Genomic DNA, 26,346 nt, shown 5'->3' on the forward strand with positions numbered 1-26,346 from the left:
TTGACTAATTCAATAATAGGGCTCTCTCTTCCCTTTCCATTTAAATAAAAGAAAAATGAAGGCCTGAGGCAGACAGAGACAATTCATATAATCAAAGATGTACAGTATATTTAATTAAAGGTATCCTAAAGTTGTAAGTTTTAGAAGTTGAGGCGCTATAAAAATATTGTAAATGTATCAAAGGGCTTAATCCACAGAGAAATGCCAACAGCCCATATTCAGAAACTGTACCTTTAAACGAGCCCTCAGGACTTCCGTATGTATGTATGTATGTATGTATGTATGTATGTATGTATGTATGTATGTATGTATATATATATATATATATATATATATATATATATATATATATATATATATATATATATATATATATATATATGTGTGTGTGTGTGTGTGTAGAAAGTGCTGCCACAGTGCCGTTACAGTCATTCCCCGGATGCAATGACAGTGCAGAGCTACTGGGCGCAAAGATGCGGAAGACCAACAAATGCTGACCAATCAGAGCAGACTGGGCCTTTTTTTGGGAGAGGGGCTAAAGGAGACAGGCGTTTAATACTAATCGTTGATACAGGTATATTCAGATAGAAAGTAAGTTACATTAAAGCTTGTCAACATGTTCTAGTAGAAACCCTAAATACAAGTATGAACCTAAAAATGAGCATGATATGGGTCTTTTAGGGAATCTAAATATAGATTTTTCTTTTTTTCTTCACCAAAATGTGTAAATACAATGAAAACAGCTGCAAGCACAGCAAATAAACAGAGTATGCAGAGGAAATGGTTTATTTCCATGATAAACATTAGACTGGACATCATTTTAACAAAATGTAAAAAAAAGTGCATTACACATGAACATTGGCAATGTACACCACAGTACACAAAGTTAACAAAAAAACAATTAACGTAACAAAATCTTACTCCCAGGTAGGTTTTACGTGTTCTACATTTTCCACTCGTCTCAACCTCACATGCTTTGGGGCAGACTTGTGCTCTATAAATACACTCTAGAAATGCCTGGACCCCCATTTTTAAATTACAATATGTCTTATATATCCTTCCACACAAAGTCCTCAATGTCTGGCTCGTAAGTAGGATTGTCAGTTTGATGCCTGCTGCCTGGGAATAATGCAATAAAAAATTTCAATCGTTGCCATTTTTAATAGAGCCTTAAGACACTTGCCTAAATTAGAGATGGCCCAGTCTTTTTTTTTTTTTTTTTTTTTTTTTTTTTTTGCTGTGGTACAAACACGAGAACTTTATTATGAGTACTTCTCAATACACAGTAGCATTATCAGTGCTTTTCTTAATATTGACCACATTTGCAAGCTAATGTACTCAATAGCAAATTGTAGAGAAAAATATATACAGACTGGTAAATGTCAGACTTAAATCCATATCTAATGTTTGAATGTAAATGATAGTTCTCATTCCAGCAAGTAAGGTTCTTCAGCCAGCTATTGAACCAATACAGTGTACCACAAGTCAACAATATCAAACAAATACAATATTATTATAGGCTATTAATAAATGGAAGTCCATCAATTATGCGTGTATTGGGGGGAGGGGAGGAGGCTGCTGTGCATGAGCTTGTGTGTTTGCATACATTATTATTTTGTGCCGAGTTATACACTGCAAGGAGCATGGTTATTATTGGGAGGGAGGGTAAGTAATGTACAAAAAGCCAGACCATCAACACACTCACAGAAACATTTGCAACGCCTGTGATGCTTTATGATAGAGCTAAGGCCAAGGTTAAGGCACTTAAATACAAACACAAATTCAAAACATGAAGCAAATAACCCAACATAGTGCTGTGGTCTGGGAATGCAAACAGAAGGATTTAGTGCTCATAACATCAGATGAATGTCAGACGCACCTGTCAACATACTGAAAACAACTGGCTTAAATTAGAATCGTATTAAGAATATATTAAAGGAAGAGTTTAACATTTTGGGAGATACACTTCTTTGAGTTCTTGCTGGGAGTTAGATGAAAAAGATACCACACTCATGTCTCTAGGTTGCCACTTTATAACATTATTTAATTCTTACAGCTGCAATATTTTATGTAACTTTTTTCTTTAAAAATGGCTGCATTTCAAATGTTTGCAGTATCAGCTGCTGTCAACAACTTTGTAAGTGCCTTACGTTACATTATGCTCACGTGAGGAAAAGAACAAAGCCAAATTATTTAAATCTAACTAGCAGTGCAAACCTGCAGCTCCCTGGGGTCCAGTAAAGGGAGGAGAAGGACCAGAGGATGCATTGACGTTTCTGCTTAACTAAAGAAAAGCTAAATCTACCAACAAACAAAAAAAATACAATAACCTTATGGTTAAAGATGATTAAATAATTGCCATTCATTCTTTGCACAGTTTTTATTTCTTCTGATTCACTCAGATCTTTAAACACAGTAATAACACTCGCATGTGCTTTTCCTGCATACAAACAGGCATCATTCAGTACCATTCTAGCACACCCAGCGTGCCAAAAAACAGTAGGAACACAACATCACCCAAACAGAAGAACTAGTAGAGCAACACACTGTGGCACAGCAACTTTGGATTGGTGGCATAATTTGAAAAAAACATGCCTCAGGCTGTCCGAACATGTACAAAATGGACTAAATAACATGAGGAAAAGAGTTGGAAAAACCTGTGAGTGCCAGGCTTTGCAGTCTTCTTAATAAGTTACTTTTTCTGTATTTAAAATAGGGACATCTAGTATTGTAAATTAAGAATATATTTCCAAATGTTCCCACTGTAAATAGAAATATTTAATTTGGTAATGTGTAACTCAATATTATAATAATATAATAATCAAATAAACTACACTCACAATGATGGACTCTCCACTGCAAGCAAAGAATGGAACTACTTGTCATGTCTATTTCTGCTTTAGTGTTCTCAAATTATTTTAATTAAACATAGCTATAGATCTGAAATGTGTGAATGGATACTAGAGTTGTGCTCAAGTGCTAAATTTCTACATGATTAGTGTGCCTTTGCAAATGTCTGTGGGTTCAAGGAAAGGTAGCCTGTGGTTTTTCAACATGTGACCAAAAATGTAACCGCTTAAGTCATGTTTGCCATGGGAGCCTCTTCGATTAAGGACTACCCAGATGCAGACTGGGTAAGAAAGTAAGAGAAGCATTTAAATCACGAAGGGGATTAACTGGACCTGGCAACATGATATGGCTTTGGTTCATCAGGAAGTGATCAGACCAAGAGTGGAAAATAAGATTACATTTGTTTCCTGACAACTGAATGAATGAATGTAAAGTCTGAACAACTTCAGTCTTTTTTTTTGTCATTCTTTTAGGCATAAAACCAATTGACCATCCATCTCACGAAGGATTGTTGTCATTTAAACTGAATAACGATACATTTCAACGCCAAAACTTTCAGCATTTCAAAAAAAGACAACTTAAATACGTTTTCTTTCAAAGGATGTTGACAATATGTTTTGTAATACTGCACATAAGTCATGCGTGGTGACAAAGTGAGTGCTCTAAGTACATGATTATGTTAACTTTAATGGAGAAGGTCAGGGTGAACCAGCCACTGAGCAGAGACAACAAAAGAGTCTTTGACCAAAACAGTTCCGAGATGCTTGTGGTCCGAGGTACAACGCTTTACAAAGAGGCATAAAAAGGCTCACATCCTTTTTAAAAATAATTATGCTTCCACGTGGAATGCCCTTTCGTAATGCAAAAGCAGCTGTAGCAGGGAAAAATATGAGTGAAGGTTAGTGAGGATTCAGCTATCAGTGATAACATGAGGAGATGTTGCAATGCAATCAAAATGGCTCAACTGCAAACATTCATTGAGTTTCCTTCATGAATACTGTTGATGAGCTGGATTGAAAAACATACAGTACACTGACAGAAGCATGTTACTTCAGGTATTTTTCTTTCCATCAACATCAAAGTGCTAGCTATAGCTTTCTCAGGAGTCAGAAAGGAACAACAACCACCACTGTCTGCTGTCTTGGGAATATGCCAAACCTGTCTGTTGAGGGTAAAATGGCAGCATAACACTCATCTCCACAGGGCTGTGGGGAAGTGTGATGATCCTGTATGTGGTGTGGGGCCAGCAGGCTCCGAAGAGGCCAGAAGGGGCTCAATCCAGTCTGAGGGACAATCGGAAGGATACGGGAAAGTCTTCAGTCCTTACCTGGCCAGAAGCATTCAAGCCTTAAGCGTATGGTCAAAACAACCAGCCTCGTCTGGATTTAATGCCAGTAGGCAATGACAGGACACTCTCTTGAAAGGAGAGGGCTGTTGCAGCTTGTGACAGTGCAGCTATGAGGCCAGGATATGACAGTACAGGTCAAAGCAGAGCTTTGTTTCTTGTACGACACCACAGCGGCAGTCATCTAAAAAGGCCAACAGCCATCATAGTGTACCTGCTGGAGGTAAGCCTCCACCTCCATCTCATCCATGCCCGGGCCACTGTATTAAGGGAGGGGCCCCACTGGGAGCTGGCCCTCCATGGCCAAGCTTGGCAGCTTCTCAAGCTGCTCCGCCCTCTGTCGCATCAGTTCCAGACCAAATTCTATCCCCATTCCTGGCATTTGCAGCTGGGCCAGGGCCTGCTGCTGGAGCTCCACTGCACCACCAGGTTGTAACTCTAAACCTTCACCAGGAGTCGCACTGATGGCCCCTGTACTCTCCCTTGATATTTCTTCTCCCGCGTTGTCCCCCTGTGGTTCATCCATGTCCTCGGTCTCAAACGAGCTGCGGTCAGGTGGCGTCTCCTCACAGCTCATGGGTGAGACCATTTTCTGGCGGTTGGTTAGTGGGACACCGGGGGTGCAGGTGGCACAGCGGTACAAATGACTACAGGGCTGGACCAAGTTAGGTGGGACAACTGCAGGGGCTTGCAGAGACTGCAGAATTGGGGTGGAGGCAAAATGGGTCCCAGGCGGATCTATGCATATGGTCGGGACAGTGCAGTGGCGGGAGGGGTTAAGGCGGTGAGAACGGCCTCCTGCTGGACGATCACAGCGCCGCCCTTGTGGTAGACGCAGGCAGTCTTTACAGGACTGATAGGAGGGCTTCACTTTTAAAGGGTTTCCTGTGCTAGCACTGTCCTAAATGGAGCAACATACAAAGTATATGGTCAGTGGGAGTGGCATGCAGAATGTTTAAAATGTTAAGTTATATAATGCTTCTGACATAAAAGAAGTTCTAAAAACGGTTGGTAAACACAAACGTGACTTTACCACAGTTAAAAGCTTTATTTTCTTAACTCACGTCAAAAGCCGCTGGGCAGCTGCGCTTGGCGGCTAGGCGGTTGCTGTTGTTGGTGTTCAGGTTGGCGAGGCCTAACCGGCTTTCCTCCGTCCTCTCGGCCTCCTCCCCCGCCCTCTTCCCATCCGAATTTCCAGGTGTTTGAGCCAAGGCCGCCATCTCAGCTTCCTCTTTCTTGGCCTCTTCCTCATCCTCTTCCTCCAGAGTACTGATCTCGAGCCTTAGTCTCATGTCCTCCAGGGGGTCGAGGCGGCCACACGTCTGAGCTGCCGTGCCCTCGCCAGGCAGGGCTAAATGGGCCATGGGGAAACCCTCGTCCTCCAATAGGGCATCCCTCTCCACGTCTTCAATCTCAATGAAAACTCTTTCCATACCCAGCAGAGGGGGACCCCGCACTGGAGTGGAGGGCTCACTGTCTAGTGCAGAGTCTGACAAACGCCTGAAGTAATAATTATAGTTAAGAGAGTCAAGGGGCTCCATCTCCAGACCCATACCCCTGCATGGAGAGGCCTTGCAGCCTCCCCAGGCTTCTTCCCCTCTGAGCACTGGTGTCTCCTTCCCACCAGTACAGTGGCCAGATGCTTGCAAATCATCTGATCCCTCCTCATCTGTTTCAGGTCTCCATAGCTTGTTGTGGCGCTGTTTACTGTAAAGGCAAAGTATACTGTTGTTTATACTTGAAAAAAATAACTGACAGACACACAGAAAGCTTTACAAAGCACCATTACGTGTTTAATGCCAGCAGCACGTGTGTAATGGCTATTAGCTAAATAAGAATAAAAATGAGCTATGTGTAATTTGGTATCAGCACTGGAGATGAAACCTCATGGCTGCACTGAAGTAAAAAGATAAAAACCCAGGTGACCGCAGCAAAGTGCAAACCTGAGTAAAACTGTAGACCTGCTTACCTTGCGTCCAGGATTCCCTCGTACTCTGCCAGCTGTCTCATGAAACCAGCGTTTGGCTGAGCTATACTCCGTTTCTGCTTGACAAAGTTGTAGGCTTTCTCCAGAGACCAGCCATGCTCCTTCATTGCATAGGCAATAACTGTAGAGGCAGACCGGCTCACCCCCATCTTACAGTGCACCAGGCACTTGGAATTGTTCTTCCTATTTGACAGAAAATAATTTAGTTACATCCCTTTATAATATATGGATCTAGTTGGTGATAGTTAGGACAGTGTAGTAATTTAAAGATTCTGTTAAACCTGTTCATGTTTGGATTTGATGGTTTTCAGGATGAGCACTCCACACGTTTACACTTTAGCTTCTCCATTTTCTCCAACACTTTTTTTTTACTTCAGGTTAACATGCTTACAAAATTGCATAGCAACCAGACTGATTGCAGCATTTTAGTTCTCTCTCTCCATGTTACTCACAGCTGTGCCATGCATTTGGGCGGGAGAGAAATGTGTCCTGTGTAGTCATGGCCCCACTATTTGGGGAGAATACATGATGTAAGCCAGTCAAAGATGACTTAAAAATGATGACTAAAAACCACATCTATTTTTAGCAAAGTGCTGTTGACTGTTGTTTCTACACTTCTTGTAGTCTGGCGTTTTAGTTTATAATCTGTAGAATGTTTCCCAGCCCACTGGTATCCTTTTGCATGTAAGGTCTTACTTGGCTTTGACAATAAAGTTGTAGGTGTCGTTCCAATGGGCCAGTAGGTCGGTGGCATCCTCATCGAATACCCGGATGTTGTGATAAGAAAACATCCCCGGGAAGAAGTTGTCAATCTCTCTGGTAACATTCAGGATGTAACCCACCCTGCAACCAAAACAATAACCTGTTACTGTCATTTTACTATTCGCCTCCCAAAAATGTACAGATAATAGAAACTTTGGTCAAATTATACATGTATAGCTTTTATTTCATTTTGTATGAGAATAAAACATTTAGGATTAAATCAAGATAAAAAGGTTTGTTGGTGTAAAGCTCACCCGCAGTCACGTAGTTCTTCCAGGTTAGAAGCATTCCACTCCGAGCCCTACAGGGGCAAAAAGACAGACACTTATTAATGTCAAATATAGAGGCGTTTCAGTTTTCGGGGTTAAATTATGGAATTAACTTAATGATGAGTTGAAAATGTGTATGTCTCTGCTGAGTTTCAAAAAAACTTTAATCTAAAATGGATTAAAGGTTATGAAGTAATTTGATTAAAATGTAAAAATACTAGGATTGTACTCAAGTATTTAGTTTCATTTAGTTTTGTTGGATTTCTGAGTGATTCTATGGGGATTATAGGATAGGCAAAAATAAGCCTTGGCCTTTTTCGGTTAGCTACGGTGGCAAATTGTGGGAAATAATTCTTTCTTTCATGTATGTTAACCAAAATAAAAGTATTCATCATCATCATTGTCAACATCATCATCATCGTCATCATCATCATCCAAAGTATAAACCACAGTGTGTGACAGTATGTGGGCATCAGCGTGGAGCACAAAAGTTTTTTCTTCTTTTTAAAACATTTTTTATAGAATAATATAAAAACAGGTACAGGTAGCATAGAATAAAATAAACACATCCTCACCAAGTACACATGGTCAAAGATAAGCGTGGGCTTGTCCATCTGACCCAGGATCAAAAGCATCTCATTGTCGATGAACTCTTTGTACTCTTTGAGGTTACAGCTCATATGCTGCTCCAGGTCGTTACGGATCTGTGGACGAGGATAAAACACTTTACTTTCCTAAAACAACAGCGATACACAGAGAAGCGCTAAAAAAAACAAAATAAAAACATACTGGATCTTTTTTTTGCAGAATAAAGCTCCACTACCTGGTTCTACTTACCTGTACAAGTATTTCCAACAATAAGTCTATATGGTGGTACTTTTGTTTTAAACTTACAGGATTGGATAGTAAAATTAATAAAACATAAAAATCAGATGCATCTTTTTCTAAAAGTACAGTATTATAGAAAGATCTGGACCAATCACACACATTGCGGAGGTGTTGATTTGGCACATACCTCCTTCGAGGTGATGTTCTCCAGGTCTTGAAACGTCATGATGCTGCGTAGCTTGGCTTTAATGAGACACTCTGTTCTCTCTCGCTCAGTTGGCCTGCACATAATGAGTCAATACATCAGTGCTACTGTCTGAATGAAAATTAGCATAACAATGTAACATGTTCCCACAGCTGAAGACAAAGGGACAACAGCTGGTACCCAAAGCATTGAAATCCATTCCATGACTAAGGATGTACACACAACAGGAATCAGCAGCAGCACGTTTGTTTGGCCACGTGAGACCGATGCTGTTTGAAATCCTCTTCCAGCATGAGAGATAATAACATCAGGTGCAAGTATTGGGAATTCAATTTCCTCATAACTTAAAACGGTCACGTCACACAAAGCAACCTGTAGGCACTCACCGGTCGACGAACATGGAGGGTGAGTCGGGCCGGGTGGTCTCCAGGTCACTCATAGCATTCCACTCATTGACACAGCTTTGCTCTGAGGTGATGCAGCTCTCATAGAAGGCCATCCACGTGAGAGCAATGCCCCCTTGGAAGTAGTTGAACCGGCGTGACACCTCGCATGCCTTGTGGAGGACCTGCAGGGCAGACCTGCAGAGACAGAGCAAAGGATTTGCTGTCAAAAATCAGAGCAAATAAGACTTGTTTATTGGTCATTCTGATAAGTGACCAGCAGGTGGCATGTGGATAGAGCAAGACTTAGAGGAAGTTAGAAGTGTGGTGTCGGCCCAATTAATCATCACAGTGATGTGCACCATAGTGGAAAATTATGATCACATGCTCTATACTATAAGTGTTGTTTTACCAAACCAATAAGATTACCATTTTTCTAAAATTTTAATAGATTTTATTTTGGTAGATGTGTGAGGTTGAATGCTTCTAGGGGTAATGGTACTTTTACTTAATGCTGGATAAAATAGCTAAGTTTACATGTTGTCATTTACATATTTATAAAGTCCCAAATTCAAGCAACAAAGAAATCCTCTTATTTACATGCACGTACAGGGATGACAGAAAAAGCAGATCCATGCATGTATCTTTTTTACATGACAAACAATTAGTGGCATTTTGTACGTATATATATATATATATATATATATATATATATATATAAAAACATTAACACTTGGTTAACGAAAACAAAGCCTCAGTGTTGGACAAAGTCTAACAGTTATTTATTACCTTTTTGTGGAGCTGCTACTTAATCCCATTATTGAGCTAACTAGGCTAATCTCGCCTCTACAGCATTCTGTACCTTCACACTGCAAACAGGCCTAAAAATGGGTATTCAAAATCTGAAAACTCAAAATTAACTTAGACAACATGCCTTGAGGTCTGTCACACATGTTTGGATCTACCTAATGTTAAGAACACACACACACACACACACACACACACACACACACACACACACACACACACACACACACACACACACACACACACACACACACACACACACACACACACACACACACACACACACACACACACACACACACTTCACTCACCACATGGCCTGCACAGATACAGGCTTAAAGACATGTGACCGCCCTGCCGTGTTCACACTGAAGCCTCTGATGAGGAAGAGGAGGAGAAGGAAGATCAATTTGAGTCTGGGTGGAGATGAAGAGTGATTAGGAGATGTAAACACAGACTGGACACGGCTTGTTCATGGGGACTATTCAGGACACCAACCAGTGGAACATTCCTCCAGCATACAGAGACAATGTTAACAGGTCAGCAAGAACTGTTCCCACACACAGAGAAAAATGCATGTAATTCACTCCTCTGCCACTGGTAAGCAGTAAAACCTAAAAGGCAGGGGACAACCAGAACATGCAGCTGGATGCCCACCTGAATATGAGCAGAAATATACATTAGAAACTGTGATAGAAAGTGTGCATTTTAAAAGAAAGAGGTGACAGTTGTGTGCATTATATCACCCAGCTAATTTAAGTATTCTATCTTTTAGGAAAGGACAAACTTACACTTACCCATCTCCATCTAAATGTATGTTGGTATCACTCCACAGTGGCAGCACCATCCCAATAGAGCATTTTTTACTGTAGATCACAAAGATTTAAGAATAATGTTTTAACTGATTTGATAATCAGATTAAACTGCACTAAATGTAAGGCTGCTGGGAGATGAATTACCTGTCCTTGTCTGTGAAGTCCATTCCCACAACGATATTTTCCTCTGTGTCTTGATGGCCGTTGGTATAGATGACGACCATGTAGCGCACCCGGTCCGACCATCCGCTCTCCAACCGTACAGCCTGTGGAACAAAAGGAGAGCAGGCAAGAAATATACAGTATTTACTGGTGTTGTCATGTTACAATTGTACAAAAACATATGTGATAACCAACAAACCTGAGATCAAACAGACTCTCAGTAAACAAAACATTTCTAAAATGGTTTTAACTTGAAAATAAGTAAGAGGATCAACACTTATATATTGAATCAAATACTTTCAGAATCAAAAAATCTGAGTGATGAAGTGGGGGTTTACTGACCAGCTTAATGCGATCTTCAGACCGGAGGATCTTAAACATGACCTGCAGGTGTTGAGGTAAATCACCTGAAAGTAAAACACGCTTTCAGACTTTTTTTTTTAGGAAACTGAATGAATGTACAGCAATTCAATAAGAACATTAGTTTAGTTCATTCTTTTTGTGACATGTATGATGAGACCAATTAAGGTCATCATCACAGTCTGGATGTCTAAACTGGACTCTGCTCACAAACGATCCTGATAGAGAAATGATTTCCCACCACTGCTGTAAGTAACTGAAACTGCCTTTAACAAGCTGAAAAATATTACCAAGTTCAGACTTAACCATACAGAGAAAACAATGCACACTTTAATCACTGACAGGCTTCACCGCAGAGACACGCTTTCTGGAATTTCTAAAAATAAATAAAACTTAAGGTCAACTACAAACTGATCATTCAGCTTCTTCTATTGTACATTCATTGTTGGTTTTCGTCTCCAGTGGGAGGAAATATGCTTGTGAATTTCTCTCAATGAATACAAATCTAAGCCCTCAAATTTCTAAAATGTTAAGGTCTAAAGTTTTACAAACTGATCATTCAGCTTCTTCTATTGTACATTCATTGTTGGTTTTCGTCTCCAGTGGGAGGAAATATGCTTGTGAATTTCTCTCAATGAATACAAATCTAAGCCCTGCAAACTTCGAGCTGTGCAAAGCTAAAGTTTTAGCGAGTAACACCTGAGTCATGTGCAAAGAGTGTCTTCTTTCGACTTGTCCCACATTTGTCCTCAAATGACTAAAGGCTCAACAAGGACATCATATTAGAAACTTATAAAACAGTGAGCATCTATTAAAGAACCCCATTGATGGGCGTTAAAACACTTAGAACACTTCTATTTTTAGATTGTGCATGATTATGCTGCATTTTAACATCACTTTGATGTGCAGACAAACATCAGCAGCAGCATGTAATAAATAATGTCAAGTGCCCAGTATTAAAAACGTTAAAGAACAGATACTGTATATGTCTTTGAAATAGCTTTAAGCTTGAGACTTGATCTTGTTTGAACTGATTTGTGAGCATCCCTTGTGTTTAACTGCAGGTCAGACTCAGCTAGGTAAGGGCTCCTCACACATTTTAGAATAAACACAGACAAACCCACAGAGAGAAAAGCCACCTCAGCAAATACAATTCTCCTTTTTGTCCAGAGCTCATTTGTGCAGAGAGTATGGGCAAAAAGAACAGGAAACTAAGTTTAATCTGTGCATGTTTGTTCCTACCTGCAAGTTTGTGGTGGGTCGGGGTCTTTGGTCCTTGTGTGCTGCCGCCCTGTTGGAGGAAGAGGGCGGCTCCTTTGACCATGAAGAAGCTCTCACTGAGGCTGAAAAAAGCAGATGTGGGAAAATACACTCAGGGCTATTGAACTGTATTTTTTACAGTACAGTGTACTCAATGATAATGTTTTACCAGTTTAACCACTCTTCCTTGTGCTTCATTCTAACCCTACGATTCAAACACAAGCAAGGTGAGGACATCCTGAACTTCAGCTTGAAATGTTGAGCCCCAATTTCACCCAAGTTAGGAGTGGCCAAGGGTACAAAAGGCATGCACTCCCAAACCACTCATTCTCTTGCTGGGCAGCCTCATCCTCATGGCTTGCACAACCCTTTAGTTTGCGTTACAGTGTTGTTTTAACAACACTCAAACACCCAATGACCCCATATCTCCACATCCCATTTTGCTTTAGACTGAAATGGGAAGAAGACAAATGGAAACAATGCCAGACACAGTTTAATTAATTTCTCCACTTCACCTAAATAAAACTACACAAAAGCTATCGGAGCATTTCTTCCATATGTGACCGAAGACTGATGTCTTAAGAAGCAACTACAGTCATTACCTCTAATCTAGACCCAGATCCTTTACTAATCATCCTAAACTCATGTAAATCAACCTTTTTCTTTCCTATTCCCTCATTGGCAAAACAATTTATTCTCACACATTAGAAGAAAACTACTGTCCAATCCTAACCATTAAAATGTGGCTGGACGACTTAATTAACACCCTACTTTAAGAGAAGATTTGACATGCTGTGAAAAAACCCTAACATTTTTGACCACCCCGGGCTCTTAGTAAGTAGCCTACTTTGCAGCTTAAAATGAAAACACATTTTATGTTTTGCAATATTTCACATCATCATGAAAATAGGAGTGAAAATGAAAGAATTTAGGTGGGTTAGGTTGATATGCTGTGATTATTTCTTTTCCTGCAGAGTTTTTTTTTTTTTTTAAACTTACTGGCTGAACGTAAAGTGAATACTTGTATAATGCATCCTTTGGCTTTATAATTGTTAAATTTAACAACAAATTTGACAACAATTGAATCATTGTTATTGGTGTGTGTCTTAAACTGCTAAATAAAAAAAGTTTGGAAAGAAATCTGCAGATTATTTTCTTGATTAATTGATTTATCATTTAGTCTATATATTGTCAGAAACTAGTGAAAAATGGCTATCAATTGCTTGTATTGTTCGACTATTAGCCCCAAACCAAAATATATTCAATTTACTATCACATAAGACAAAGAAGAGCTACACTAAGAAGCTAACACCAATACATGTTAGGACTTTAACAATGAATCAATCATCAGACTTTACGGATTCATTTTCTGTTGTCATCAGGGCAAAACTGGAGGTGAAATCCTGCTTTAAATCATGTGGTGTGTTCAAGAACTGCAATGAACAAAGTTGACACGGGACCATGAAATGTCTGCTGTCAGGATACTAGTGTTCGTACAGTGAGCAGCCAGCTGTATGCTGCATACTTATTAAGTCCTCATTGGTTTAGCGAGCAGGACAGAGGGCTCATCAGCAGCTGAAAGTCAGCAGAGTCCTGATGCAGTGACTTATACAGCCCTGCGTTTTTACAGCATGATTAACGGACTTTACGACATGATTAACGGACTTTACTTGATTGGGTTCGCTGACCTACAGTGAATCAAGCGTTACACCACGACTATCCATATGTGCTCGGGCTTTAAAACTTCCTCTCCTGTCCGACCTGTGTTGCAACACCTTCTGGGCCATGACTTTGTTATGAGGGCTGCAGTGAAGCAGGAGGAGAGCTTTAGCGTCTTTTCTCACACAGAACAGAGTGCAGCTTTGTTTAACCGCAGTCTCATCCCCTGCTCAACCAACACACACACACACACACACACACACACACACACACACACACACACACACACACACACACACACACACACACACACACACACACACACACACACACACACACACACACACACACACACACACAAAGCCTGGTATTACTGAGTGGGACCATCACAAGGTCTTTTGTTTTCATCTCCCCTGCTTAAAAAAAAAAAAAAGTTATTTAGAAGACGTATGATTTGGAGACCACAGCAAATTAATCATGAAGCATTATGTGAGCTAATAATCTTAATAACAAATGTAAGCTACACTTGAGAAAGGCTTGTTGATTTCAAAGTAACAACTTCAAACTCTTGACAAAGCACCATCAAAAGTCTATTATTTAAAAAAATAAATCATAACTCTTGAAGCATTGATGGAGTTCAAAATAATAAAACCTCTCACAATAAAAGCTTTAAAATATGGATGACTCGCTGCTAAATAAAACTAATCACACAGTGGCATCATTTATTTAACTCTGACCGCCAGCTCTAAACATCCCATTCTCCCACTAAGTGTTGAGTTATTCTCAAAATTGTCTACCATCATGTCGGATATCGGCTTTTTGTTTGGATCGCTGTGAGAACTTACATGCGACAGATCTCCCTCCGAGTCAGAGCAGCTTTCTCCACAAAGTGAGGCAGCACGGTGAGCATGGCTTTATGTGAAGGCTTCACAACCAGATGCATCCTGCTAGTAGTTAGTGGACCGTTTACAGTATCCTCAGTAAAAACTCCAATTTAGTCTCCTCTTATCTACATTCTCCCATCCATCTTCTACACCTGCATATTCCGCTCCATGGTCAGGGGACTGCAGCCCTCTCCTAGCAGTTTAACTTCTCTCAGCAAGTCCTTCCTCCTTTCCTTCCACAGCTTTCTCGGTCCTAAAGTCACCTCGTCTGTGCTGCCCTGTCCTCTCCGTCTCTGTTCACCATCTCCTCTTTACAGCACGTGCTTCGGCGATCAGCTCTCCCTACGCAACACTCTGCCACAATACCATCATTCATGCAAGCACTGGGAGGCGGTGGAAATGTTACTTGGCGTCAATCTCAAGTCTGACATGCAGAATCCTAAATGAAGACTCGACGCTGATGAATAACTGAGCCACAGAAACATTTTACTCATGTAGACACTAGAGACAAGCCATGACTGTTTCAACTGACACACACACACACACACACACACACACACACACACACATCAAAGAAAAGCTTTGTGAGTGACCAATTTATGAGTACATAACTACTGTTATGTAACTAAGTAGAGGAAACAAAAAAAAAAAAAACGGTCACGTTAAATGAACTGTACTTCCAGCAGGTTGTTCTTAACAACTTTGTTCCATTACAGAAAATAAACTGCCTAACTTATACTTCCGAATCTTCAGGATGGAGGACAAGACAAGTAGCTCATCATCACCTGCCAAAATAGTTCTCTATAATCAAGGCAGCATGATTCGTTGACAGTGTAAATGTCCTTGCCAAACTTGTGCGTTTTGTTTAAACCCTTGTACCAGTTGTAAAACCATTTCAGCCATTATAGAATCAATGCAACAAGCATTTGGCAGAAACACGACCAAATAATTCAGCAGTTGAAAATCTAATCTAGAAACTAATTTAAAGTACTGTATTTCATAATGTCATCCTTTTATTAACTAAGCAAAAGGTTTCCATCTGGACTGTATACTTCCAGCTTTACAAAGCAATACCATTTTATATTGTGGAACACTTACAAAGTGTTTTACATATAACTAAAAGCCAGATTAATATGTAAATGTACTAAAAAAGAAAGGAAAAAAAAAAGTTTATTGAGCTAGAACAGTTACAGTAAGTTTTGGCATGGAAAATAAAATTTGGCATTGAAAAAGGAAACATGGCACTGGAAGAAGTTCCACTGAAAAATAAAACAAGGCATTTAAATGATTTTATTTGGATATTTTTTGACCGTTTTATTTTTGGACTGTTTTAATCTTTTTTTTCAGCTGAAACTTTGAAAAAAGTGACATGAAGAAAAAAAGCAGAAGATTGTAAATACAAATCAGAATGCAAAAAATATCAAAATATGCAGTTTTATTTTTCAGTGAAATTTTATTTCCGATTCCAAAACTTACTGTCACTATAACTCCGTAAACATTGTTTTGGGGGGTTTCAGCTTAAACAGTTACAGCCTGAAATGTTCAATAAGAAATAAACTGAAGACTGGTTAAAATGTTACAGTTGTTTTCACTCATACTCATAGTGGTACCACCAATCTCAAATTAACTAGAGCTTGAAAATTACAGCTTGAGACATTACTGTCTGCTGGTATCTTCCCTTGTTGCTCTTACCGAGCAGGCTCATTCAGGGTCAGAAGGCCCACTAAAAGAATGAGGTGCCCGCACTCTGCCAATTCTCCCATACGTTTATTGTGCTGCAACGTTTCGACCCTGGTGGGTCTTCCTCAGGCAAAAAACTCTGAAGGCCCACTGAACACAAAGACAGCACAAAAAAATACACTCAACAAATCAGAAATACAAGACGTTTTTGTATTATTTGTAAATTAGTTGACATCTCTGCAAGAACTTCAAATACACAGCTTATTAAACAAAGATCTTACCTCTGATTATTTTTCCGCTCATCATCACTTCCAAAATCCTGAAAGACAAAAACAAGGCAGAGAACATAAAAGACTGCAAAAGTATGACGTTTTCTAACTGCAGTGTCAAATGAATGTCGAGGAAAAACTGAGAAGAGGATTTGACATTTTCTTCTTGTTCTTAAAAAACAACCTTCTTCGTGAATCTAATGTTTGTAGCTGCAGTCCAACAGAACCACAGAGCTGTTCTTGTCGAGTCCCAGACTGGATTAGTGAACAGAGGCCACGGCACGTTACTGTTGTTTGGGTCATCTGGAGGCCGACATTCATTGTGAGCATTATACATCATTACATAGGCAAAAAGATTTGTTGGCTGTAGTGAGAGACTGAGCTGCAGAGCCACATGGGCAGAATGCTTTCATGAACTGACAGGATACATTTCTGTTTAGGTTGATTTTTAAGATGTGAGATGGTACATTAGCACCAATGGATGACGAGGACCATGCAATTGGAATAAAGTGCGCCAGCACCAACTGCTGGTCCTGCCCCGTCAGTGTTGTGATCTCATCAGGCCTCAAACAGAATAAGTTTAGCAAAAAAAAATCCACTTTTCTTTCCTGCTGACTGACTTTTTTGTGAAATAGTGAGCAGTGATACAAAACGTGATATTAGAAACCCATCTTCTCACCAGAGGAAGAATGTCAATGTTGTGCCTCAGTTTGGTCAGCCCACTTCAGAGCATGTAATCCAATGTCCTAAAACTAGAAACTGGAGCACTAAAGTTTATGATTTTAGTGGGATGTCAAATCTGGCACCGGTCTCATTCACAACCTCAAACTCCTCAAAGTCAATGTTACTTCTCCTGACTTGCACTTTTGTAAGTTTCAAAAAGAAAATATGTGAAATATTGAATACTGACTGATAAGATTTTTCTGTAAGGTATTGCATCTCATATAACTTGGTTATATACCTCAGTGGCAAGTGTTTTCTTTACGCAAGTCCATGGACACTTGACTGAAGTGTCCTGGGGCACACACTGAGCATGATTCTAAAAATGATGTCATTCCCCTTTAAAGTCTCCTTCCCAACATTGATGCTGCATAACTACATAAAAGGCCAATAACAAGGAGGGAGAACAACCTGAGTGCAACGCAGTAAATGTTTGTGCAGCAGCAAAATGACCACTTTGTTCTGACAGCTAAACCCAGTAGCCTCCCCCTCCCCCTGCTGGATTTTCTTTACAAATCCGCTGCCACAGAAGCCACAAACAACTCTCTAGCTGGTCACAGTGCAACAACATATCAAGTTTATAACACACGCAGCAATGACGGAAGTAAGGTTAACCCTTCCTGCAGGATATTAAACGCCACACACAGCCTGGATTGATACGGGCTCCTGCAGGCGCATTCTCGGCGTTTCCTCGTTACCGCGCACACAAAGACCGAGCCCCGGCTTTTCCACTCACCTCCCCCGCACTGCTGTTGGTCGTGCTGGCCGAGGATGCTGCACTTGGGGTGGGAGAGCGCTGCAGAGTCACCAGGGCCATGGTCGGTGGGCTGCAGCCTTGGAGGGCAGCGGAGGAGAGGAGAAGGGAGGGGAGGAGGATGTGGGAAGATGCGCCGCTGAGATTGTCTCTGTCACCGGGGAGAAAATGCCTAGTCAGACTCTCACCCAGCAGCACCTGACTCCAGAGCCCCGGCGATGCTCCCGTTCAGTCCTGCTCCGTGCGTCCTCTGCGGTTACCGGAGTCCTCATGAGCGGGAAGTCATGAGAGATTTCCTCCGTTTGTACCGATCTAGCAGCAGACCCCGCGATTTCATCACTGCTGCGCAGACAGACAAACAAAACACGGTGCAGGTTGCAAGCGGGCAGAAATGACATGCAGCTTCGCCGGATGCCTGTGATTGGCTGGCCTAGTTCGCGTGTGCGCTGTCATTGGGCCAATGTTGTCAAGGTGACTGGTCAGACTAGGAACTCCCAAATACAAATGATGAAATAATATTCTGCTTATGTTATGAAACGCAGTGAGGTTGACATAATGTTGAGGAGGGCACCAACTCACGTTTATTTTCATAGTCGATTCATATTCTCATTACATTCGTGATTAATTATTGGTCTACAACATTAGAAAAACATGCTCCTCAAAATCTTCTTAAATCCTATCAGCAAATGTCTTTTGTTCAACCAAACCCCCAAACTGTTATCCCCAACATATTCAATTTACTATAATATTTAAACAAAAAAAGCTTAATTTTCACATTTGAGAAGAATATCCGGATTTTATCATAATTGCAGATTAGTTTTCTGATAATCCACTAATCGATTAATAAGTAATCGTTGCAGCTCCTACCATAATAATAGAACCATCTTTTATTGTGTAAATAACTACACTAAGATTCACTGGCAAAATAAAACAGAGCCTAAAGCACATTAAACAACTTAAATTAGCAAAAGGCACATCATAAATAAATACAAGATGTATATTATAAATGTCTCTGTGTCTTGAGGACAAGGCTTATTAAAATGTGTACAGTAGCTCCAAGCAGAGCCTGTACAGTGAATCATCAATGTCCATAATGCCCCTATGTTGCTTCTCATGGCCTAGATCACGTGTGAAACTCAAGGCCCGCGGCCCCTCACAATTTTTTATCCGGCCTGCAAATCAATTTAGGTTCACAATACATTTTTATCCATCTACTTGTGTGCAAAACGAAAAAGCTCAGAGCAGAATTTGGAAGATTTTCCGACTTTGAGACTTACATCAGCTTCTCACGGAAGCTGAGGGTTTTCATATCCAGGCTGTGAAACAGGTTGCTGTGAGGTGGCTCTGTGTAGCCTGCTTTTAAAAATGTAATCATTGTTTTGCTTGATTTGCTAAAGTCTATGATGGCTAAGGAACTTTTTCCTTTTTTTTTAGGACTTTATGTGGACCAAAATGTAGCTCAGCGTAAATTCTTTCAGGATGACCTAACTCTTAATCAATAAATCGAATCAGCTGTTGGAGGAGTTCACCTTCCTGTTAAACCAATCAGAATCGGCCATGAATTCCAAGGGCCAATCACAGCGTCACAACCCTGCTTTAAATCTGTTTCTCTCCCTGTGCTATCAGCTGTTGTTTCAGGCAAAGCGTACAACCCTCCACCTCCCCTTCCACCTCCAGTCATCGTCTTCTCCGGCTGACCGCTCCGGACGCCTTCGGTCTGGTCTTCGGGCTCCTTCTCCGCCACCACCGCTCTCTGGATTCCATTGGGGGGATATGATGGTTCTCTACCCCTATAAAAACCCTTAAAACCCCTAAAATACCCTATTAGTATAAACGACGGAGTCTAATCTCCAAGACTCCAAGACTCTGTACATTTTATTATGCTGTACAATAAACCTTTGCATATCTGCAAACAAGTCTCTCCTGATTGAACTGTAAATGAGAAGACTATATGAGACAGTCAAAGATATTTGACTTTTTCGATTAAATAAAAGCATGTCAAACTATACGTCTGGGCCTAAACAAACCAGTCCAACCACAAGTGTGCTTCCCCTCTCAATACAGGGATGCAACAGAGGAGCCCAGTTGAAAATGCCTATGGGAAGTAGGCCTACCCTCAATTATTACTCCTTGCCTGTAATGACATTGTCCCTGGTTGTTCTCGACCCATCATCGCTCGCAGGATTCAATCCACAGTAACTGGCAACCGTGGCATCTGCAGCAGCCTGGGAGTTGACAAAATATCCTTTCTTTTCCATTTTTTTCATTCTTTCCAGTTGATTTATATCTGGTCAGAGGAATGTGTTGTATCGTTTGACTGGCTGGTTGTGGTGGTGGTCTGCCCTCAGGCCTCCTGATCCAAGACTGGACTCCTGCATAGCTCTGCCTAACGTCTCAATGGGCAGGATCAAGGATGCAGCACCTCCCAGCAGACTAAGGCCACAGTAAAACGACAGGGCCCCAAACATTGACGTCCTGAGCAACACCTAGAGCCAAAACACAAAATGTGAGAAGCCAAGTGGAGAAACATACAGCCTGAAGGAGTCTCTGATATCAAACTGGTGCTGGAACTAATTTTGAACGAGTTTCTTTGGAAAGTACCAACAGAGAGGTTCACTTCTGCATACCTGTGCTACCAAGGGGGTAATCACGACATCCATCCTGGATATTGCACTTGAAATCCCCATTGCTTTCTGTAGGGAACACCTAATGAGAGGAGAGAGCATTTTTGTCAAGTTCAAATGACATTTCAAAAACAAATGTTAAAGTTCTAAAATGGTATGTAGACCTACCGCTGCTGTGTACACATAAGCAACTTGGAATCCTGCATAGATGAAGGCTCTGGCAATAAAGATGCAGATTGTAATAGCTGTCCTGCGTAGACAGAAAGACAGACACAGAGTGTTAAGAGGTCAGCCCTGAGGTTCGCTGTGGTGCCAGTATGACAAAATAGCACACAAACTCACATGACACATGCTCTTCTTCCTGCCAATACAGTCAATTGCCAGAAGGCCAACTAAAAGACCTGAAACAAACAGCAAACATCTTTTAAATGTGGCAGTTAAGAGTTGTAAAGACACAACTTGTTTACAATTAACAGCCTTAGCCACTCCCTTAAAAACACCTTTGTGTATCTAGCTGGTCTAAGGTTAAGTACAGCAGGCCTGAGGGGTAACAAAGGTGAGCACATGTCAACATGCCTAAAAGACTTTAAACCATTTTTTTAAGAAAATCGCAATGTAAATGTATGTGAAGACAAATACAAATGTAAAGATAGCTCAGTGTGTGCACCAACTTGATTGATTTGTTTGTTGAAACATTTCATGTTTGACCTGAACCTATGGTTCCTCAGTGAGGAATTTAGAGAAAATAAGAATGCATTTACAAAATCCATAAGCTCTTGAATTTGAACAGAAATCATATCTGTGTTGTTTCAGATCTTTTTTTTATGGATGGAGTAATGAAAACATGTGGCGGAACCCCATTTATTAACATATCTCTGAGAAAAGGCTAATAGGGAGCATTTTACCTGGCATTTCAACAGAGGACGTCCATAAAAGGTCTTTGTAGTCAGCTGATCAAATTTGTGCATTCCAGATTACATCTTGGTTCAATATTAGCCCCTTGCATCACTATATAGAAGGACAGTTTTGTTTAAAATGCAATATGACAAATGTTAAAAGATGATCCATCATGGAGCTGTTACTTACCCTGACATGAATGTCCAGCTTGGAGCAGCTCAGTTGTCATCAGGATTATCCCATAATATCATCCCGATGTCATGAGAGCCACCTGACAGGCGGACAGCATCCACTCACAGTGCAGCTGGGCGCCCAAGATGCTGAGGATCATCAGCAAAGCCGAATATTCTTTATTTAAATTAGTGTAATTAATTAAATTACAAATAAAAATATGTCCAGTAGAGATGAATCAAACTGTATTAATCTCCCATTGCTCCCTTAATAAAGGCTCTCAGTTTATGTTTTAATCCAGACGTCCTTACAATAAGTACAACAGTAAGCTTAAGCTTAATTTATTGATGACCAAAAGGTAAAGCAAACAGAGAGGATGTGTTTCAGGACCCTTACACTAATCCTGTGACCACACTAATGTTATATAGTAGAGATTAACAGCTGTAATTATGAAATGAAACAAATATTTGATATGACCAAAGGGAGGATGATGTAAGGTACAGCTTTCAGCTATTAGCCCTGTGGTTCACTATAGCTGATTAACTGTTATAGCCTGCAGCCGACAGCAGGTTGTGCTCTCACCCTTCTGGTGTTGTCAAATAGCCACAAGACTATCAAGGTTGCTGTTGTCTTTACTTCATAGTTGTGTGTGTGTGTGTTTATATTCACATACACAACAATCATAGTGGTAATTACACTTACCAAAGCCTATTTGATCTCTTCCCAGAAGCCCCATCAGAGGAATGGATTTATTTAAGATGTGGTACTATTGTCTAATAACAGTATTACTTCCTGTAGCATGTCTGAGAACACCACACTCAGACTTTATGAGGCTTTGACTTCAGTGTACAGTTCAGGCCTGCTGCTCCTCTGACACTGGACTCTGGGCTAACTACAGTATCTCAAACAAGTTTCTAGTAACTGCAAACTAAAATGAACTGAAACCCAGTGGCTACATAGAACTTAAAACATACCTAAAACATACAAAACATGATGCTATGCTTAGTAAAATGGTCAGCATAAAGTGAAAAGTATACAAGACTTCCTGTAAATTAGTAACATTCAGAAACACAGGTATTATCCCCATGGTAAGGGGTGGAAGAAGTACGGAGATCTTTTAGTAAAAGTCATGAATTCAACATCCTACTTAAGTAAAAGTGTTGTCCAGACATATTATAGTCACAGTATCTTTGTTATTATTATTTTTTTTTATTTCATAATCTTACTTTTTTGGGGCTCTAGCATTCATCTAAATGAAACAATTTAAAAAGTTTAGAATGGAAATCCCCCTTTTTAACTCATATACAACTATGACAAGGAACTCAAAATATACACTTCCTTTAGTAAGGCGCCACAAGCCCAAAAAATGTTACAAGCCACTGGTTTAAGTAAATATTATACATTTATTTTATAATTATCATGTGTTTTTTATGTTTCTGAAAAGTTGCCATAAAATTGTTGAAAAAAAAGCACAAGATATCTCTTTAAAATGTAGTGGAGTAGAAGTAAGGAAATACTCAGTACTAGGCAGTACTAGTACAGAGTAAATGTACTCGCTAATGCAGCATGTTGCATGGACATGGCCTATTTACAAAAAACTCAGCAGTGTGATATGCTGGTAAGCATATGCCACAATTTTGGTTTTAAATTAAACTTATAACACTTACATTTCCCAATCGAGAGTGGCATCTTGTCTGTGACTGTTGTTGAAGCTTTCAGTCCTATGCTGTACCTGTGCAAGTGAATAAGGCCAACCTGAAAATGAAAGCTGCAGAAAAGTAGGACACTACGAGGACATGCTGAGGCTGCTGCATTATGGGATGGTCATAAATACAGGTAGAATATACAATACAGCCCTCTGTCCCCACATCCTCTAGTCGCATCAGCTGCTCGGCAAGACTCAGACAAAACACAGAACCTTGGCAGAGAGCTTTTCTGATTTGCACAAAGAACTAAGAAATGGATCCAAAGGTAAGATTTAATTAGTCTACTGTACATGCTTAAAATAAAAAAATATATACATATTCTTTTTTATTTTCACACGTGAATGACCTATCCTGCTAGCAGATATGTAATCTCTTAAAATTCCTTCTGCACGCACAAATCACTAAAACAGCTAGTTTTGTGATGCTGTACCACTTCTGAAACCAATAGCCTAACAGCTCGTTTTGGCCTTCAGAGTCCTGCCCTGTCGACAGCAATCTCTTTACTCACATAAATAAAGGATTAGTTGAAAGTTTAGTTGTTTGGGACTAATTGGGCCTGTGAATATTTATTTGGACAAGTAGTGAATCAAGGACACTGGTCCTTCACTCTTTAGAAACAAGATTGCAATCGCCTGTATTACTACTGTATTATTCATCGACTTTTAAGTGTGTTCTTGCGTGTGTGAGAGTTAATACTGTACAATGTGTATTTTGAAGACTATCAAGCATTTTTAATTACTCAAGTACATTATCACTTTGAAACCCAAGTGACGGGGAGTGAGGCTATTCATGAAATAATGGTAAAAGGAGATACTCTAGGAACCAGTTTTATTGTGATCTTATTGGGCTGGCTATCTAACCTCAATAGTTTTTGAGGATTGACCAACTTGTGTCCTTAGTGCTCAATACTGAAAGTATTGCAAATTTACAGCTAATTTTCAGATTGTTAGTCTTCTTTACTCTTTTAAAAAAGAAATACAATTTAAAATATTGTTTTATTATATGTGTCATGTGTTGTATCATATTATACTGCACAGTCATTTTATCAGAACTTTGGCTAATTTGTTCAGTGACAAAGGGGGGGGCATATATGCAGACAATAGAAAGGTATAAACAAAAAACTAATAATAATAATGCGTCCCTTATTATCAGAGCTTTTTAGTGTTCGTTTTTATTTAGTTTTGAGTTGGGATACTTGTCATACTGTAAAACATCCAAATAGTAGGTAACTACTTAAAGTAAAACTTTCCGTTAGAAATATTTTTTATTCTTTATTGATGGATGGCAAACACAAGCAGAAGCTGCCACAGCATTTATATTTTAATACAATGAATTAAACCAACGTGTCATACTGGATTGTTGAGATATGTGGTGTTTGCATAAAATTATGTTTTTCAATGAGTGATGTGTAAATCAATAGGATGTGGCCACCACAGCTTATCGTTGGTGCTTATTAGGAGAACAGTGGTCTTCTTTAAAGATTGAGTAGATCCTAGAAAACCGTTAGGATTTGCATAATGGATTACATTATATGTTAATGAGGATTTTTCCAGGATGCTCTCTTGTGTCACCGTGTGTTTTGGCCAATCTTCAGGCAGTAACGTAAGATACCTTTGTTGATTCTTACAGGAAGCACAGTGTTACATTTTAAAGAGACAAAATGAGAGGGGAATGTTACGCTGCCTGCGGGCCTGTCGCAAATGAACCAGAAATGTCATCTTTTTTTTCATCTTTATCTGTTCTCTCTTCCTACATTTCCTGTCAACTCTCCATTGCACTTTTTCACAAGGCAGGAATTCTTAAAAACATAACATTTTGTGGTAGTTATGTATATATATCATATATAAAATCAGTTCCACCATCCTACAGAAAAATCATTTGAATAGACGTTCATTTAAAAGCTTCTCTGTGTTGAAGATGGCACCAACAGAATGCATAACAATGATAGTAGCACTTTACTGTCAGTCTGAAATTACTCTGCAATAGTTTAATCCCAAACTCGTCGGATTGTTGTGGCTCTGATGAGCGGTTAGTAATTAGTTGGAAATGCATCTGCCTAATCAAAGATCAGTAATTGAATACCTGTGCTGTAATTTTATGGGGAGGAGGGTGAGGACGGGTCTCCGAGAGGATAGAATTACTACATCCTTGTATTACATACCACACACACACACGCACACGCACACGCACGCGCACACGCACACACACGCGCACGCGCACACTTCCTTAAACACATAGTGTAGCTGTTCAACACTCAGGTGAAGCGCTGAATGAATGTTTGCTGCCTGGGCTCCATGAATGTTTAACCAGCATGGTGCTTCCAGAGCCAGGTAGCTCATTACTGCCTCATTACCTACAATGCAAGGACACCAGCCCAGCAGGAAGCAGCAGTGTCACACTCCTCCTCCTCCTCCTCACCCTCCTCCTCCTCGTCAGCCTCTTTGTCTCAGGCTGTGGTACCAGGCCTGCTCCGAGCCAGTATTTGAATCACTGACCGATGCAAACCTGTGCAGTAGAGGAAACAGTATATTCTTGGTGAAAATATCTGTGCTGACTTAAAGAGGCTCCACTATGGGAGAACTCATCAGCTACTAAATCAGCCATCATAGGCTGTGACTGCCTGAGTTGTGTACCTGGAGGATTGAAGTTCAAAGTTATTTGGATTTATCTGGTTCATCACACAAGACTGATTCAACCATGACGCACATGGCTTTGGAAGTTAAGGAGGTAATTACATGAACATGGCTTGTGTATCTTGGCTGCGGTTGTGTTACTGTACTTAAAGCCACTGTTTTTTTAAGTAATTGTAGCATCTCATTTGCATATTCTGTTATTTGTAGAAAAAAAGACAATACAGGTAAAAAGTGGTTTCTGTCTTTCAGCCCATTCATCCGTCAGATCCAGATATCTTTTTGCATTGCTGTCTGCCTCAGTGTTTTCTGATACTGG

General features: G+C 40.1%; 1 protein-coding gene across 1 annotated transcript; it reads right to left on the minus strand.

Annotated features, from left to right (window-relative positions):
- Positions 1–1,940: 1,940 nt before the first annotated feature.
- ssh1b (slingshot protein phosphatase 1b) lies at positions 1,941–18,368 on the minus strand. The gene is made up of 15 exons (XM_028602480.1): positions 17,982–18,368; positions 16,538–16,575; positions 12,016–12,116; positions 10,756–10,820; positions 10,396–10,517; positions 10,234–10,302; positions 9,748–9,813; positions 8,633–8,827; positions 8,229–8,322; positions 7,789–7,917; positions 7,199–7,245; positions 6,879–7,025; positions 6,165–6,365; positions 5,260–5,902; positions 1,941–5,096 (listed from the first exon to the last, which is right to left on the minus strand). Exons 1-15 carry the CDS (start codon positions 18,060–18,062, stop codon positions 4,461–4,463), a joined length of 2,634 nt encoding a protein of 877 aa, XP_028458281.1. The 5' UTR covers positions 18,063–18,368; the 3' UTR covers positions 1,941–4,460.
- Between the last annotated feature and the right edge of the window lie 7,978 nt (positions 18,369–26,346).

This window comes from Perca flavescens, chromosome 16 (genome assembly GCF_004354835.1).
Source record: "Perca flavescens isolate YP-PL-M2 chromosome 16, PFLA_1.0, whole genome shotgun sequence".
NCBI lineage: Eukaryota > Metazoa > Chordata > Actinopteri > Perciformes > Percidae > Perca > Perca flavescens.